Below are 18,321 nucleotides of genomic sequence, written 5' to 3'. Positions count from 1 at the left end.
CTTGGCATTGCATCAGAATTTTCTTCCCATCAATGCTGAAGAGTTTTCTTAAAATGAAATAAAATACTAATAGGAGAGAAAATATACAATATTCTATTCTAATCAAGAGTGACAGCTGTGCAAACATAATTTTTGCCTTAACTTGTCTTCTTAATATTGCATTTTAGTGTGATACGAGTCAACAATCATACATTTCAATGTATTTCAATCTCTACAAAACATAGAAAATGAACCTATAAACATCACTAATGTGGTATTTAGCAATCAGTGGACAACAATGATTAGGTTGGGAGAAAGAAAAAAGGAAATGGCGAGAGAGTCTGTGTGTTTCCAGCAGTACCAGATGTTCAAAACTCCTCCCTCCCTGAGTGTTTATTAAAACATTCCAGTCAAGTTAGGGACACCGTAAAGTTGGCCCCTCCTCGCACACTCTCCTCCCGTCGACACGCACACAAGGAAAAGGGTGACCTGTCCTCCCACAAAATGAGGGTTTTTCTCATCCTTGTCACTTTGACCTGCCTGGCTAACGCCCAGCATCAAGCCCTGATGGACTACCTGGAGCGGCGTCTGCTAGCCATTGAGGTAAGAGACTGTTCTTCTGCTCCCAGTCAGACCCTGGGCTCCAGAATAAGTCTGAAAGGAAACTCTCTGGGGATCTGGGAAACCTTCAATGGGATGCAGATGTGGAGATTCTGAGGAAAAAAAGATTGACTGACTGTATTTGCTGCTGCACCCAGAAAGTATAGATTTCATGCTTTAAATACATTTGTTTCCGCCCAAAATAGAAGCAAATGGGAATAGATGTTTGAAGATCTTGTATGCAGGTCACTTCTGTAGTGTTCTGATTTATATAAAAAAATATATATATATATTAGCCTTGTACATGGAGTTATTAGAATGTTGGACTCTGCAAAGGACTGACCAACTGGCTCGCTTCAAGTTGTTGTTGTACAATAAAACAGCTCCACTGCTATGTGTACCCATATCCCATTCTCCATCTTGCTTTCTAGTATTCTTATTCACATGGAAAGTAGTTGGTCTCTGTCTATATGTGTTCTGACTCTGCATAAATAAATACCTGCATAAATACCTCCCTAACAAGTTATTTTGAGCGACTGTACTCAGAGAAACCTCTCGGATCATTTCCAGCCAGTGAGTCGTTCTGAGAAAGAGCATTCAATACTTTCCAATTCAGGTTTATGGTACAAAAGTGTTAACGTGGTTTTAGTGAGAATCCTTTTTTTAGATGCATTCATTTTTATTCAAGAGCACATCAAGAACTTGTACAATAGATACACAACATATCTTTGCGGTCTTCACAAAGAAGCGTAATGAGATTCACATGTTAAGGGTACATTTTTGGTTGTATAGAGCAAACATTTCAAGAGAATAAGAATACAATTTGGATAAAGCCACATCAGAAAAATAATAGAAACAAGCAAACAAAGCCCCAGAAATGACTCAATAAGATACGTCCGGAACTTGTTGCAAGATTGATTTTATCATCTCCATGTCAACAAGTTCCCGCATGAGACCTATCCACATATCTTTTAAGGGTGTTGCGTTTTCTTACGCATTCCCTTGCTGCTGCTAAAAGATAATCTATCAATTTAAGTGGAGAGGAGTGGAGTGCATCCACAGGAACAATACCTAGTAGGAGATGACATGGGTCTGGTTGAATAATAATCCCTATGATGTCCTGTATAACATGGAGAATTTCAGACCAAAGAGACTGGATGTTCCTAAATATATGTGAGGAACTACCTATTTGTCCACACTGCCTCCAACATGTTGCAGATATGTATTTTTAAATGTTTTATTTTTTAATCAGTTAAGAACAAATACTTATTTACAATGACGGCCTAGGAACAGTGGGTTAACTGCCTTGTTCAGGGGCAGACAGATTTATACCTTGTCAGCTCAGAGATTTGATCGAGCAACCTTCCGGTTACTGGCCCAACGCTCTAACCACTAGGCTTCCTGCAGCCCCAAAGGGTGGATATTTCCCATATTCCTTTGTTTATTTTATTAAGTTTATCAGGGCTCATAAAAAACAATATTGTCCTTTGAATTAAAACTCCCTTGTTCGGTGACATGTAGCAGCTTTATATAGTGTTTTCCATATATTCCCCCAACTCTCCTCTGATATCTGCACCTGTAATTCACCCTGCCATGGGTTCCTAAGATTATCTAAAGATACTGTTTGCATGTTAAGGATATTGTGATAAAAGTTTGAAACGGGCCCAATGCTTTCCTCTTGATAAAGTAATTCAATCATCTTATCTGTCATTTTTTGGAACAATCCTTTTTTAACAATGAATTGCCTTACTTAAGGTACCAATAACAATTAGTTTAGAATATAATGAATTCCTCGTGGATTTCTTGAAATTATTTAAGAATTGAGCCTTTGAAAAGTTGAGAGACTCTACAAAGCCCTCTCTCTTCCCATTCCCTAAATCCTTGGGACATGGTAGCAGGAAGGAAGGCTGGGTTGTGGAATATACACGCTTAGAAAAAAAAGGGGCTGTCTAGAACCTAAAATGGTTCTTTGTCTGTTCCCATAAGAATAGGAGAACCAGTTGAATAACCCTTTTTGTTTCCGGGTAGAACCCTTTCCACAGAGGGTTCTACTTGGAACCCAAAAGGGTTCTACCTGAAACCAAAAAGCATTCTACCTGGAACCAAAAAGGGTTCTGCTATGGGGACAGCCATAGAACCCTTTTGGAACTTTTTTTTCTAAGAGTGTACTGTAGACTAGTGTCTGTAAATGTCATTACTCAGTTCATATTGGCATTGGATCTCCCTTAGTGAGACTCCTTAATCAGTCCTGCAGCCGTCTGCTTGAAATAATTTATCAGGTGATAATTCAGTCTACTGTGGGCTTTGAATATTTTTTTATGAAAAATATTGCTGCATACCACTTCAAACCTGTCACATAGTGTGTTATATCCACCGGTTGTCCCTTTCTGTGGCATTTGTAGCTGTCTTTTCCTAGTTCCTAGCCACACCAATGGCTCTTGTATACAACCCTATTCCTGACCTTTCTGCACTCTCAATCCCTCCTAGCTGAGATTACCCCCTGCGTGCTGATACATCCCTTGCATTTACTGGAGTGCAAATCTAGTCAAGGTCACTCAGAAAAGCTGATCCTCAACCTGCACTTAACTTAATGTCTCTGTCTTCCTGTAATGCGATGGCCAGAGGTTCCAGGCTTAGAAGGAACAGTAAGGGAGAGAGGAGACATCCATGTGGAGCCTGACGCCACACTGGTGATGACTGTGGCAGTGGCACCAGAGAACAGGGTTTTAATTCATCCTGTGAAATAGAGACAGAACCCAGGACTACTTCTACACTACCTGCTCTAACTGTCTTCTTCTCACCTCTCCCACCAGGACCGTATCTCGCTATGGCACGAGCAGACGAACCGCTACGCCACAGAGCTGCGGGAGTTCAAGCAGCAGATGGTTGCCCAGATTGAGACCCTTGACAAGGACAAGGAGACGCTGAGGACGGATCTAGACAGTGTGGGGACGCGCGTGGACCGCGTGGAGCGCGAGATGGACTACCTGGAGACACAGAATGGGGCGCAGCCCTGCGTGGACGTGGACGACAAGCTGGTGGAGCAGCAGGTGACTGTGGTGAAGGAGAAGAACAAGTTCAAGTACGCCAAGGCCACAGGTGAGACGTGGCAGATGTGGTGACATACTGGGGGGATAAAGAAACAAGTAGTTCACATGGTGGTTACTGCCTGTGAGGATCATAGTAAAGGCCTGCTGGGAAGAGGCAGAATAGAACAGTGGTTAGTTACATAGCCCTTCCCTGACATGTACTGTAGACCTGATGACATATTGGGAGGACAGACACACATGTAGTACAAATGATTACTTACTAAGAGGATCATAGCATAGGCCAACGGAGAGGACAAATGAAGTAAACTCAGCAGTAGGGGTAATGTGAGGCCTTGTTTCCTGAACAGATCTTCTAGATGTTGAGCAGAGATAGAGAAGGCCACAATGTCTTAGCCATTGTACTGTTATGTAAGTAGGTTAGAAAATATATATTCCCTCATATTATTCTTCCCTCAGAGGCCATTATTAAAGAGTTTAAGTGGATTTCATTCAATGTTGTGCTTAACACTTTTTGCTCTGCTCTAAAACAGTATGGTTCGTTTTATTTGCATAGAGAAAGCAATCTGAATGCAGTCAATTTAGGAAATAGTTTGTTTACACTTGGTTGTTGAGGTTTAGGAAATGGGAGGTACATGTACTGAGATGTGAGAGCATGCTGATGGAATATGTAGATCTAGGACAGACTGAAGATGCAATGCTTATTCAAACAGCATACTCTAAATTATGCACCACTTTAATTGTAATATTTTCTCTTAGTTGCACTCCAGCCGGATGAATAGCCAGTGACTCTGAATTGCCGGTGATCCTTATACATGTTGCCACACACAGCTGAGTGCTGTTGCCTACTCGGGGTGCATGTTCTGACAAAATCAGGTTGAACACGTAAAAGCTAAAACTTCACAAAAAAATGTACTATAAGAAATGGTACTATCCTTTCAACTTTACCTAGTCCCTCAGTATTACTTTTGGTTGAACTTTATCAATATGGTATCACAGTTGTAAGAATGGTAACAATGTGTATATTGTAATTACACTGAACCTGCTGTGTAATGTTGACTACCATGTAAAAAAACATGGTTTTAGCCCAACTCATGAATCTATCGTCTCTCTTCCAGACTGCAGGGACATGATCTCTAGCATCAAAGCCATGAAGATTTTGAAGCGAGTTGGAGGCCCAAAGGGCATGTGGACCAAAGATGTGGGCAGTAGTTCGGGCAAAGTCTACATCTTCAACGGCACAGACGAGGACACCATCTATGAGTTTGGCTCCATCCGGGACTTCACCATCTCCCAAGGCACGTCCATGGCCAAGACCGTGAAGCTTCCATCTCCTTGGCGAGGCAGCGGCCACACTGTCTACAACAACCACGCCTACTACGTGAAGGAAGGCAAGGAGCTTCGGCTGATCAAGTACAACCTGCAGAATGGCTCGGTGGCAGACAGCGCTGTGTTCCCCGTCCAGGACCATGTCCCCGTGTACAGCCTGACTCCGGAGACAGTCATTGACCTGGCCGCAGATGAGGAGGGCCTCTGGGCCATCTATGCCACCAAGGAGACTGAGAGGCACATCTCACTGGCCAAGATGGATGCCAACACGCTGGACATCGAGCAGATGTGGGACACGCCGTGCCCGCGAGAGAACGCAGAGGCCGCCTTCATCATCTGCGGCACGGTGTATGTGGTCTACAACACCGCGCTGCCCAGCCGCTCACGCGTCCAGTGCGTCTTTGACGTCAGTGATATGGTAACCAATGACGATGCACCTCTAGTGTACTTTCCCAAGCGCTACGGCTCTCACTCCAGCCTCAAGTACAACCCGCTGGAGCAGCTGATCTACGCCTGGGATGACGGCTACCAGATCCTCTACAAACTGGCCATGAAGAAGAAACTGGAGGTATGAGCTCAGCAGGCCCTTATAGTGTTGAGGTGGGTTTGAGATTTCGCTCATCTATACCCGAATAAAAGCCCAGAAATGTCTGTGTAGGCGAAAAATAAAACATATTTCAGACTGTCATATTCAGTGGAATGTTTTAAACTTTTATCTTCCCTGGAGCAACGATCAATAACATAGATATGTCCAAAGGTATGAAAATTACTAACATGGTTTGTTCAACTTCGGCACAAGGTTTTGCAGCACTGTTCTGAAGGTAATATTGTATTTCCTGTGTTGATTACTGACAGCAAAACAGTTCAGTGATATAAAAGCATCCATTTGCTGTAGGTATTGCTTGATGTGAAACATTTCTAGGATCATCAAGAAAGATCTAGGAGGGTGTGGAATGGAGACTCTGAAGTAAATACAAGCAGCTGTATGATATGTATGTTTTCTGAATATCTCTCAGTTTAGCACTTCTGAAAACCACACATTTTTACCTTTTTTCCTGGCTATGCCTTTCTGTTGAATAAAACAAATACTTGCATGAAAGTGTGTAGCTTATTTTTCTTCTATGTTGTTACAGTAAAAGAGGAACATACAGCATATCGACACTCGATTTGGAATGTTAGAACCAGAATCGACAACTTTATTATCACTTCTTTAAAATACAAGGAAACAGTTATGTTACAAATACACATGTTCAATACAAAAGTGGAAAGATACTCTAAATTGCTTGGAAAAAACAGAGGAAAGTCATTGATTCAAGCACTTATCACAAGGCTAATGAGGCAAAGGGGTCAAAGGTCAAGCCAACTCCCTCAACAAAGTACATGACATTGCCTGAACAAGAGACTATTGGCAAACACTTCACAGGTAACAATTGAAACAGAAAAGTAAATTCAGGGGGATAGACATGTTGATAATATCATAAATATGTGATTCTAAATACAGTGCTATTATTGATGTCAGTATCAAAGGGCATTACATATATACAAAGATGTTAACCTCAGGTGTATAACCAAACCAGGCTGAGCTCAACTGCAAAACTATTGTTGCAATAACAATGATCCCACCAGACCCAGTATACACTAGGCTATACGTACCATGACAAAGTGGCTGTCCAAGAGGGCACAAGATAAATGTGTTTGTGTATGTGTGTGGGTGTGTGATGGCGAGATAATGTCATTCCAGAGCAATTTACTGCACTTTACATATTCTGAGGCACAACATGTGTGGGTCTGGGTCTGAGACACTCCATATTTCAGGCCTTGCTACAGGGCAGGCTTTGTAGAGTCGTGGAGTATAAACTCTAGCTCCTCCCTCATGGACTAGACAGGAGTCTTGGAGAAGGGCAAGAGCCTTGGCTGTCAAAACTTGCAGTGCGGGTTTTCCACTGAGGAGACATTTCACATGGAAAGATTAGTCATTCCGAAGTGCACCAGCATGAACATTGCTGTCACTGTTAGGAGTGTACCTACCATCAGAAATCCTACATAGATAAAAGGGGGTACATACATTTATATTTTGGTCATTTAGCATATGCTCTTATCCAGAATGACTTACAGTCAATGCATTCAACTCAGTCGTTGCAAGTGGAACTTTCCTCAATAAAGCAGCTATACACACAGAATTGAAAGTCAGCAGGGTGTTTTTCTTTGTGTCTTTGTGAGTAATAATACCTCTTTCTGAGACTTGCTTGCCTCCAGTAGAGAGTGCCAGTGAGCGATGGGCTTGCGTGGATAGGCTAACATCTCGTTCCAGTGGTCTCTGCCCAGTCCCTCTGCATGACTGCCCACTCTGTTTACACCTATGATTTCATTGTGTCCCACCCTAAGGAGAAAAAAGGCAAAATGCACCCATTAACTCTTCAGCCACATCTGGTATAATGTAACTTCACATTTTCGCTTCTACAATTAGCAGAACTGACAGTATTAGTAGGTCTCTCAGAGTTAGGGGATGGTTGAACAAACATATCAGTAACAATAACTTAGTCATTATTCTTGATAATATTGACATGCATTGCGTCACAAATGATATTGAGTATTGCATACAAGTCATAGTCCATGACGGATATGTGCAGGCTGACTTGGTCCATGTTCTCAGGGGGGATGTCGAAGATGATAGCTTCGTTATAGGTGGGGTTCAAAGTGTTCCTCTTGATGGTGGTTTTCTTCTTTTTCAAGCGCCGTCCGTCACACTCCAGGGAGACCTTGACATATGGGTCTGCCAATAAACAAGACAAAATAGTATTTGATTTATTTAAAAATGACAGAGTGCTTAGCTACTGAATGGATCAAGCTGATTTGACTGTACATTATGTAATATTTAATTTAGCTAAGTCCGGCGAGACGCATTACCAAACCAGATTACGTTTTTTTTCTTGTAAATCTTTTACCAGAGGTATAGCCTGGTCAATGGTTAGAAGAGTAGGCAACAGCGTTTAAGGTGAAACAAGCACAAAACCTTTAAATGTGAACCCATTGACTGAACTGTACCTGAGTATCCTGTGATGTCCATGGCCTTGAGGTTCCTGCACTTGATGACGGTCATGGTGAGTCGGCCTGCGGTCGGCAGGTAACAGAGAGAGAACATGATCTCCCCCAGGTCTACACTCTCCTGTGTTCATGTCCACAGACAAAACACATCAGAACAGAAGGAAACAGTTATCACACATTACAATGCCACTAATATTGTTAAAGGGACAGTTGAATGATTTGACATATTTAGATATTTGTTTCGTTACCTTGAAAGCATTCTCTGTACAAAACCAAAGTGTTGATTGGTGTCACTCCTTGTCCATAGACTGCATTCAAGGTAAGGAAACAAATATCTAAATATGTTAAATTGCTGAACTATACCTTTGTAGTACTATACTGTAGCAAATGTACAATTTAATTCCCATTTAATCTATAATGTGAATGAGGATGGAAGTTAGGCAGTACAAGGGGGCATTGACCCCACATCCCCTGCCTGGTCTCCTATTCTTGAACACTTGTGACTCACACATGGGATCAAATCATTACAGTAGCTCATTAGAGCACCATTGAGGTGATTCCTTGCTACAGCTTATTAGGACCATCTCTTTAAAATACTTTAGAGCTTGCCTGACACAATGGAACCAATGGAATAGTCCCAAAAATGCTAACCAGATAATATAGCACTTCCAACATGCAAGCTCATTCAAACTTGTGAAGAATCCAATGACAGATCCAAAAGGCTATCTGGACTTACACTGTGCTTTCACTTCTGCTTTGCTTGCTCTTTGGGGTATAGGCCAGAGCTTCATAAAATACATCTATTTGATTCGTTGATTGACTTACAGAGGTGGCGTACTGAATATCCTTCCAGATGGCCATCTCACGGGAGAGGTCCGACACCTCAAACAGATTCTCCAGAATGACCTCTCCGATCATGTCGTGGCGGGAGAAGCGGTCAAAGTCAAATACGCTCAGGTGCAGCTTCCTGCTGCCCAGCTCCTCGTAGGGCACGGTGAACTGGAAGGACTCATCAAACATGGGGTTGAGCGTCTTGCGATGGACGCGGGTCTGGAACTTGCGCTTGCGGTCAGGCAGGAGGTAGATTTTGACGTAGGGGTCGGAGCTGCCACATAAGTCCTTGGCGGGCAGGTCGAAGGCCTTGAGGATGTTGACGAGGAGAGCCTCAGACTCGTAGTCGTACTTGAGGGAGAAGTTGATCTTACCACAGGTCTTGGCGGCGGCGCAGTTCTTGGAGGACTCGTCGGCCTCCAGTGGGCTCTGTTTGTAGAGCTCTGGCTGGATGCGGCCCAAACTGGCTAGGCTGGTGGATTGGTCCTCTGAATAGGGGAAGTCGCTGCCTCGGTCAAGGCTGGTGACATGGTGCATTTGTCGGGGGAGGTGCTTCTTGAAGGAGCTGTGCCTAGAGACAAGGAGCCATTTTTGCCAGTTGAATAATTTTCTTGGACAATTTACACACTGTAGAACAATTTCAGCAGTGGAATAATTCCAGTAACATATGCATGCCTGGGAAATCTATGCCCCCTGCTGAATACTGTTGTCAGTTTCCAATTTAGAGAAAATGGAATTGCATTTTCTCTCTGATATTAGATGATTTAGAGTTCTCTTATTTAGCTCAATAGGAGCTCCATGGCGATAGGGGCAGTAAACTGACAATCTCATTGATGTTCTATGTATCTCATCTTAAATGTCACAAATGAATATGTTACAGGTATAAATATAATATGCATAATGATCTTTACCTCTATGACACTTTAAATAGCCCCTTCCTGACATAACACATACTATTACCTCAATACTAATACATGTCCTGGACATAAACACTGAGGCTCAGTGGAGCCCTGGTGCAACCTATTGTAGGAGGCCCTTACAAACTGATCTAAGGTCAGTTTTGAGGAAGCACTGATAAGCTGATACCAGGGATGCCTTTCAAGTGGCACCCTATGCACTACTTTTGACTAGGGCCAATATGGCTCTGGTCAAAAGGAGTGCACTATGTGGGGAATAGGGTGCCATTTAGGACGTAACCTAAGTCTGTGTCCCGAAGCAACTTTCTCCCGAAGCCTGACCTATTGGAGGAGTTGGGCTCGGTGGTCTGCCTGGACATACGCGTGCGCCGCAGGAAGTGGTCCTTCATGGACAGCTGCACCTCGGCAGGGATGTCAGGTGACGTGTGGCTGATCTTCACAGCTGCCTCTAGGAAACTTGCCGGGTCCAAAGGATTCAGCTTGTCCGACGCCATGGCGTGTGTGTGCGTGTGTGCGTGTACGAGCTTAGGCCTGTGGCCGTGTGCGGGCAAGGCTCTGACGTAGGGTCTGTCAGAGGCAGAGGAGGGGGGGGCGAGGGCAGTGGCACTGGAGGAGAGGTCCTTGGTGCGCCAGTGCACCCTGCACAGCTTCCAGGAGGCAAAGACGATGACGCTCAGCAGGCCCAGGCCACAGGCCACAAACACCAGGAGTAGGAGGCTGAAGGAGAGATCTGGAGGGGGAAGGATGGCAAGATGGATGGGTGGTGGAGGAGAGAGGAAGAAGAAGATAGAAGAAGAACATTACTTTATTGTCCAATTGTACACAAGATCCAACAAAAAATGTGACTTCCGCTTTATCCCAACCCCTCTGAAAGACACACATACGTACACACGAAGGTTGGAGAGGTTGGAGCAGGGGGCAGTCATTCTGCATGGCCCATGGAGAAGGGGAGGGAGGGAGGGATGGGTCGAGGAGTAGAGGAGAGGAAGGGCGGTGGATTAGAATGGGAACAGCAGATATATACAATATGCATGAGTGAGATCCGATAAAGGCAAAGGTTTCATTTACAGACATCGCACTGCTCAGCAAAGTGTTTCGAAACCCTCAAAATCGAGAGCAACTGTGCTGCCACCACCAACTAAGGCATGTCAAAGCATTAATTTCAATGGATTATTGAGAAACACAATCATGACGAGTGTCGGTAAGCACGGTGCATGATGTATAGTCATCAATCAGCTCACTGGTCACCATAGCAACACCCACCCGTAGCACGCGCTCCAGCAGGTATATTACACTGGTCATCCCCAAAGCCAACACTTCCTTTGGCCGCCTTTCCTTCCAGTTCTCTGCTGCCAATGACTGGAACGAATTGCAAAAATCTCTGAAGCTGGAGTCATATCTCCCTCTCTAACTTTAAGCATCAGTTGTCAGAGCAGTTTACCTGTACCTGTACACAGCCAATCTGTAAATAGCACACCCGACTTCCTCATCCCCATATTATTACTTGCCCTCTGCTCTTTTGCACCCCAGTATCTCTACTTGCACATCATCACCTGCATATATATCACTCCAGTATTAATGCTAAATTGTAATTATTTTCACCTCTATGGCCTATTTATTGCTTACCTCCCTACTCTTCTACATTTGCAAACACTGTACATAGATACAGCTTTCGGAGCCATCATCGACTCAGTGGGTTTTGTCCAACATGTCTCTGGACCTACTCACTGTCACAGTCATACTCTGTACCTAGTTTTGTCCCATGGAATAAATGTTGTTGATCTTAATGTTTTTCCTCATAATCCTGGACTATCGGACCATCATTTTTTTACATTTGCAATTGCAACAAATAATCTGCTCAGATCCCAACCAAGGAACATCAAAACTCGTGCTATAAATTCACAGACAACACGAAGATTCCTTGATGTCCTTCCAGACTCCCTCTGTCTACCCAAGGACGTCAGAGGACAAAAATCAGTAAACCAAATCAAATCAAATCAAATTTTATTTGTCACATACACATGGTTAGCAGATGTTAATGCGAGTGTAGCGAAATGCTTGTGCTTCTAGTTCTGACAATGCAGTAATAACCAACAAGTAATCTAGCTAACAATTCCAAAACTGCTACCTTATAGACACAAGTGTAAGGGGATAAAGAATATGTACATAAAGATATGTGAATGAGTGATGGTACAGAGCGGCATAGGTAAGATACAGTAGATGGTATTGAGTGCAGTATATACATATGAGATGAGTATGTAAACACCTAACTGAGGAACTCAATTTAACCTTGCGCAATACCCTAGATACAGTTGCACCCCTAAAAACTAAAAACATTTATCATAAGAAACTAGCTCCCTGGTATACAGAAAATACCCGAGCTCTGAAGTAAGCTTCCAGAAAATTGGAACAGAAATGGCGCCACACCAAACTGTAAGTCTTCCGACTAGCTTGGAAAGACAGTACCGTGCAGTATCGAATAGCCCTTACTGCTGCTCGAACATCCTATTTTTACAACTTATTGAGGAAAATAAGAACAATCCGAAATTCATTTTTGATACTGTCGCAATGCTAACTAAAAAGCAGCATTCCCCAAAAGAGGGTGGCTTTCACTTCAGCAGTAATAAATTCATGAACTTCTTTGAGGAAAAGATCATGATTATTAGAAAGCAAATTACGGACTCCTCATTAAATCTGCGTATTCCTTCAAAGCTCAGTTGTCCTGAGTGCACAACTTTGCCTGGACCTAGGATCAAGAGAGACACTCAAGTGTTTTAGTACTATATCTCTTGACACAATGATGAAAATAATCATGGCCTCTAAACCTTCAAGCTGCATACTGGACCCTATTCCAACTAAACTATTGAAAGAGCTGCTTCCTGTGCTTGGCCCTCCTATGTTGAACATAATAAACGGCCCTCTATCTCTCTCTACCAAACTCACTAAAAGTGGCAGTAATAATGCCTCTCTTGAAAAAGCCAAACCTTGACCCAGAAAATATAAAAAACAATCGGCCTATATCGAATCTTCCATTCATCTCAAAATGTTGGGAAAAGGCTGTTGTGCAGCAACTCACTGCCTTCCTGAAGACAAACAATGTATACAAAAGGCTTCAGTCTGGATTTAGACCCCATCATAGCACTGAGACTGCACTTGTGAAGGTGGTAAATTACCTTTTAATGGCATCAGACCGAGGCTCTGCATCTGTCCTTGTGCTCCTAGACCTTAGTGCTGCTTTTGATACCATCGATCACCACATTATTTTGGAGAGATTGGAAACCCAAATTGGTCTACATGGGCAAGTTCTGGCCTGGTTTAGATCTTAACTGTCGGAAAGATATCAGTTTGTCTCTGTGAATGGTTTGTCCTCTGACAAATCAACTGTAAATTTCGGTGTTCCTCAAGGTTCCGTTTTAGGACCACTATTGTTTTCACTATATATTTTACCTCTTGGGGATGTCATTCGAAAACATCATGTTAACTTTCACTGCTATGCAGATGACACACTGCTATACATTTCAATGAAACATGGTGAAGCCCCAAATTTGCCCTTGCTAGAAGCATGTGTTTCAGACATAAGGAAGTGGATGGCTGCAAACTTTCTACTTTTAAACTTGGACAAAACAGAGATGCTTGTTCTAGGTCCCAAGAAACAAAGAGATATTCTGTTGAATCTGACAATTGATCTTACTGATTGTACAGTCGTCTCAAATAAAACTGTGAAGGACCTCGGCGTTACTCTGGACCCTGATCTCTCTTTTGACGAACATATCAAGACTGTTTCAAGGACAGCTTTTTTCCATCTACGTAACATTGCAAAGATCAGAAACTTTCTGTCCAAAAATGATGCAAAAAATGTATCCATGCTTTTATTACTTCTAGGTTAGACTACTGCAATGCTCTACTTTCCGGCTACCCGGATAGAGCACTAAATAAACTTCAGTTAGTGCTAAATATGGCTGCTAGAATCCTGACTAGAACCAAAAGATTTGATCATATTACTCCAGTGCTAGCCCTACCTATCTCTCTGATTTGGTCCTGCCGTACATACCTACACGTACGCTACGGTCACAAGACGCAGGCCTCCTAATTGTCCCTGGAGTTTCTAGGCAAACAGCTGGAGGCAGGGCTTTCTCCTATAGAGCTCCATTTTTATGGAATGGTCTGCCTACCCATGTTAGAGACGCAAACTCGGTCTCAACCTTTAAGTCTTTACTGAAGACTCATCTCTTCAGTAGGTCATATGATTGAGTGTAGTCTGGCCCAGGAGTGTGAAGGTGAACGGAAAGGCTCTGGAGCAACGAACCGCCCTTGCTGTCTATGCCTGGCCGGTTCCCCTCTTTCCACTGGGATTCTCTGCCTCTAACCCTATTACAGGGGCTGAGTCACTGGCTTACTAGTGCTCTTTCATGCCGTCCCTAGGAGGGGTGCGTCACTTGAGTGGGTTGAGTCCCTGATGTGATCTTCCTGTCTGGGTTGGCGCCCCCCTTGAGTTGTGCCGTGGCGGAGATCTTTGTGGGCTATACTCGGCCTTGTCTCAGGATGGTAAGTTGGTGCTTGAAGATATCCCTCTATTGGTGTGGGGGCTGTGCTTTGGCAAAGTGGGTGGGGTTATATTCTTCCTGTTTGGCCCTGTCCGGGGGTATCATCGGATGGGGCCACAGTGTCTCCTGACCCCTCCTGTCTCAGCCTCCAGTATTTATGCTGCAGTAGTTTATGTGTCGGGGGGCTAGGGTCAGTTTGTTATATCTGGAGTACTTGTTCTGTCCTATCCAGTGTCCTGTGTGAATTTAAGTATGCTCTCTCTAATTCTCTCTTTCTCTCTTTCTTTCTCTCTCTCGGAGGACCTGAGCCCTAGGACCATGCCTCAGGACTACCTGGCATGATGACTCCTTGCTGTCCCCAGTCCACCTGGCCGTGCTGCTACTTCAGTTTCAACTGTTCTGCCTGTGATTATTATTATTTGACCATGCTGGTAATTTATGAACATTTGAACATCTTGGCCATGTTCTGTTGTAATCTCCACCCCGCACAGCCAGAAGAGGACTGGCCACCCCACATAGCCTGGTTCCTCTCTAGGTTTCTTCCTAGGTTTTGGCCTTTCTAGGGAGTTTTTCCTAGCCACAATGCTTCTACACCTGCATTGCTTGCTGTTTGGGGTTTTAGGCTGGGTTTCTGTACAGCACTTTGAGATATCAGCTGATGTACAAAGGGCTATATAAATCAATTTGATTTGATTTGATATGGACGTTTGTTTATGTGTAACTCTGTGTTGTTGTTTTTGTCGCACTGCTATGCTTTATCTTGGCCAGGTTGCAGTTGTAAATGAGAACTTGTTCTCAACTGGCCTACCTGGTTAAGCAAAGGTGAAATAAATAAATACAAAATGAAATTGTCTCTCACATGCAGTCTGTCAGCCTGCCTCCTGGTGGTTTAACAGAGAACTTCACCAGGACCTTATATTCACAAATGAGTTGATCTCTTTTTAGAACCTATTGCACTGTAATTGGGTGCTGTAAGCAATGTGCCTCTAGATAAAATGTATCTTAATGATCAAATGCTTATTCTGTGAGTCAGTGCCTAGTCTAAGGAGCTATTTGTTTTGGCAAGTCTGTCCTCACATAAAGGAGAGAAGCCTAAAATTGGGCTAACCGTGCCAGTCCAGAGGTATCATGCTCTGGACTGGCACGATTCAGCTTGATCCCTGAATAATAAAAGCCTGTAATGAGTTACATGTGTTTGATTACACATGATGCATGGAGGAAGAGGAGAGGAGTGAGGTGGAAGGAGAGTGGGAGGGAGGAACGAAGGGGGAAAAAAGTTTTTGACTTCCTGGTCAGAGTTTCTGTTTATCAGTTCCAATGACAGGGGATGGACTTGTTCTACTATTTCGTTTTTAGCTGTTGAGCACACTGCTAGGGTGTTTTTCAACCCTCCTCCACCACACTCCATTCTTCCTCCACTCCTCCTCTTCCTCTTTTCTCTTTTGTTTTATCCATGGCTTAATCAACGTATTTTGGGAGTGCTGGGAGTGTTTAAGCGTGGTTCCATGTTAAAATAAAAAGCACCATGGGGAATATGACCCCTGATTCCCGTAAACCTCCTCCTCTCCTCTCCTTCTGGTACAATAAAGTTTTTTTTTTTTAAAGCCAGCTGCTGCTGCATAATACGTTTTCCTAATGGAAACCATAAAATCTCTCTCTTGCTCTCGCTCTCTCTATCTCTTACATACACAAAAATACACACACACAAAGACACACGCGCATGCATGTAGAGTGCAAGTGTTCACTGTTTGACTTGCAAATGCGCAAAATGTAATTACAGTCTTATTCCAGATAGAGAACAGCCCCACAAACCAAGAGAGCCACACAGGTAGAATAACTGCTCCCCTGTCTCTCTGTGGCCCTAGTCTAGGATGGTTATAAATCACTGGAATGCAAAATGTGGAGCTCTCTGTTTTCTATGATTATTACAAATGCGTTTGCATAGGACTTGCACTGGGTGCGGGCCACACATATTGGAGAGGGGCCAGGATGGGAAATGAACAAAAACTGTTTCAGTCTCTATCTGCATTTCCCAGAGGGTTAATGAGTGGAGCATCACAGACAATTGTTTGGAAAATGGGGGGAGGCATTAAAATGTAGGTTACTATCTCCTTAAAACAGCTGTCCAGTCTAATTAATTAAACATGATCAAATACATTAATTATACATGAGGTTTCTAGTAAAGTTGGGAAATTCACAAGCTGTAGCTACAGTTCCCTAAATAAAAAATGGAAACCTGTAGAAAATAGCTACTCTGGAGCAACAGAGACTGGTGTGTAAATAAAATAGTCGGCCAACGTTTTTGTTTCCTAATGGAGGTGATAATGTATTATATATTTAAAGGTAGTCTCAGCGAGATGTGTTGTCACGAGCAGCACCGCAGATGTTGAGATGAGCAAGATGCAAGACTTTGCTCTCACACGGTCACGCACAGCATCTGCGCACGGGTTCGCTTCACGCTGTTCACAGTGTGACAGTGGAGACGTTGAGCCTCTCGCTTTAACGCTCTTAGTTGTTGCAAAAATGTACGCACTATGCTGTTTACTTTCTGCATCTACGTCATACCTTTCATTGAACATTTCCAGGGTAACTCTTTACACTCATATACGGTTGAAAATTGCAGATTTGGGTACTGATATATTATATTGAAACGCAATGGCTGTACAGTAGCATGCTATAAATGACCTCAGACCTCAGGCTCTGTGCTTCACAGCGCTGTATGGGTATTGACTGACAGTTGTTCTGAACTTAAGCACCACGCGCGACAAGAAGTTCCCACATCTCTCCCGCTAATTGGGAAACTTGTTCAAATATTTTGTTTACCGAGTTAGGGGGAAAAAAATGAAAATGAAAAAAAAAGTATAATGAAGAGGATTATACATATTGCTTTGATGTCATACAAACAAGTCAAACATCCATAAATCCAAATGTGCACTTCACATTTCCAAATCATTAAACTCATGTAATTTACAGTGTCAACGTTTATGATCCCTATGTTTCATGTACAATTACAAGATGACATATCCTGGGTTGTTCTGAACAGAATGAGCCTATGTTTGTCTACTGTGAAGAAAATTTACCATGGCACATGCACCTGTATGCACTCATAACTCCTTTCTATGCGAACCAAAATTACAATCTGTTTCCCTTAATTGCATAGTGAAAGCCTAACACTGTAATATCATATTTTATAACTTAGCTCGTCATGTTGGCAATATAACAAGCTTTCAAATAATGCCCACTTAACCCAGTTTGTGATTTATAATGGACCGATTTTGGATTGCATTAACAACAACAGTAATTTTATGATGGTGGGGATGCAGGGTTGTGTTCCAAACAAAACAACTACAAGTGTGCTTGCTCTAGTTCCTCAACGGCACAGCTAGGAGAGCTCAAAAAAGCACCTTATAGTTTAAGACTCATCTTTGAGTCATAAAAGTGCATTGAAATGACTTAGGAACTGTGCACACTTTGGAGAGGTGTGTGTCCACTTGGAGACACCAGTTAGTCCTCTCATTCAAACCCTTGTAGTTTTTTTTCTTCTTATGTTGCACCTACAACACATTTTCCAGGAATATTCTTATCATGTTAATGAATGTATCCAGTTTATTTTCAGATTTAGTTATCAACAAATTTGGCAAGTAGTACAGTAAATGTAAAATGCACATCAACAGTGTAATGTTTGGATTCAGCACTGTGTCAGGTGAACTTTTGTGTCCTCACCTTCGGTATAAAAAAAATCCCTTAATCTCAAAACTGTTCCCTTTCAATTGATTACCATGATTATGCATATGCTTTTCATATTTCTTCTATAAGAAATATTTCAATTTAGCCCTATCCATATCGACCAATTCCCAGGAGTATAAAGGGTTATTGAGGACCCAGATACTGATTAAATGGGGCAGAAATTACATTTGAACCACAGGGGAGCATTGCTTCCACTCATAACCAGACTCTTTTTCTATAAACCCAGCTGAACAAATGATATCTCAAATTATTGTTTGCCCTTAATCTCAGAAGTTAGATTAA

The 18,321-nt window shown here is 42.8% G+C and overlaps 2 protein-coding genes across 4 annotated transcripts in view; one reads left to right on the top strand and one right to left on the bottom strand.

Moving 5' to 3' along the window:
- The first annotated feature begins 365 nt into the window (after positions 1 to 365).
- On the top strand, positions 366 to 6,054 carry olfml3b (olfactomedin-like 3b). Its single transcript, XM_021568997.3, has 3 exons — positions 366 to 582; positions 3,393 to 3,678; positions 4,745 to 6,054. Exons 1-3 carry the CDS (start codon positions 484 to 486, stop codon positions 5,527 to 5,529), a joined length of 1,170 nt encoding a protein of 389 aa, XP_021424672.2. The 5' UTR covers positions 366 to 483; the 3' UTR covers positions 5,530 to 6,054.
- A 67-nt stretch (positions 6,055 to 6,121) lies between these two features.
- syt6b (synaptotagmin VIb) overlaps positions 6,122 to 18,321 on the bottom strand; it is a 45,327-nt gene continuing 33,127 nt past the window's right edge. For 2 of the 3 annotated variants that reach the window (XM_021568996.3, XM_090205587.1), the window contains exons 2-7: positions 10,070 to 10,478; positions 8,826 to 9,402; positions 8,001 to 8,121; positions 7,557 to 7,728; positions 7,185 to 7,335; positions 6,122 to 6,898 (exon numbers count right to left, since the gene is read on the bottom strand). In XM_021568996.3, the coding sequence (XP_021424671.1) occupies positions 6,827 to 6,898; positions 7,185 to 7,335; positions 7,557 to 7,728; positions 8,001 to 8,121; positions 8,826 to 9,402; positions 10,070 to 10,478 (1,502 nt within the window). In that variant the 3' untranslated portion in view covers positions 6,122 to 6,826. Of the gene's footprint in view, positions 6,899 to 7,184; positions 7,336 to 7,556; positions 7,729 to 8,000; positions 8,122 to 8,825; positions 9,403 to 10,069; positions 10,479 to 10,636; positions 10,676 to 18,321 lie in introns of all 3 variants that reach the window. The other variant, XM_090205588.1, reaches the window with a different exon arrangement.

The sequence above is a fragment of the Oncorhynchus mykiss genome, chromosome 17 (assembly GCF_057628025.1).
Source record: "Oncorhynchus mykiss isolate SJ-2025 chromosome 17, ASM5762802v1, whole genome shotgun sequence".
In the NCBI taxonomy this organism is placed as follows: Eukaryota; Metazoa; Chordata; class Actinopteri; order Salmoniformes; family Salmonidae; genus Oncorhynchus; species Oncorhynchus mykiss.
Note: the sequence above shows the minus strand (reverse complement) of the source record. Positions and strands in the feature narration are given on the sequence as shown.

Bases quoted from the DNA above. Each gene is read 5' to 3' on its own strand.
- olfml3b (XM_021568997.3), top strand. From the start codon at position 484: ATGAGGGTTTTTCTCATCCTTGTCACTTTGACCTGCCTGGCTAACGCC. The intron at 583-3,392 runs GTAAGAGACTGT...CTCTCCCACCAG, and splicing joins GGCGTCTGCTAGCCATTGAG to GACCGTATCTCGCTATGGCA. The intron at 3,679-4,744 runs GTGAGACGTGGC...TCTCTCTTCCAG, and splicing joins CAAGTACGCCAAGGCCACAG to ACTGCAGGGACATGATCTCT.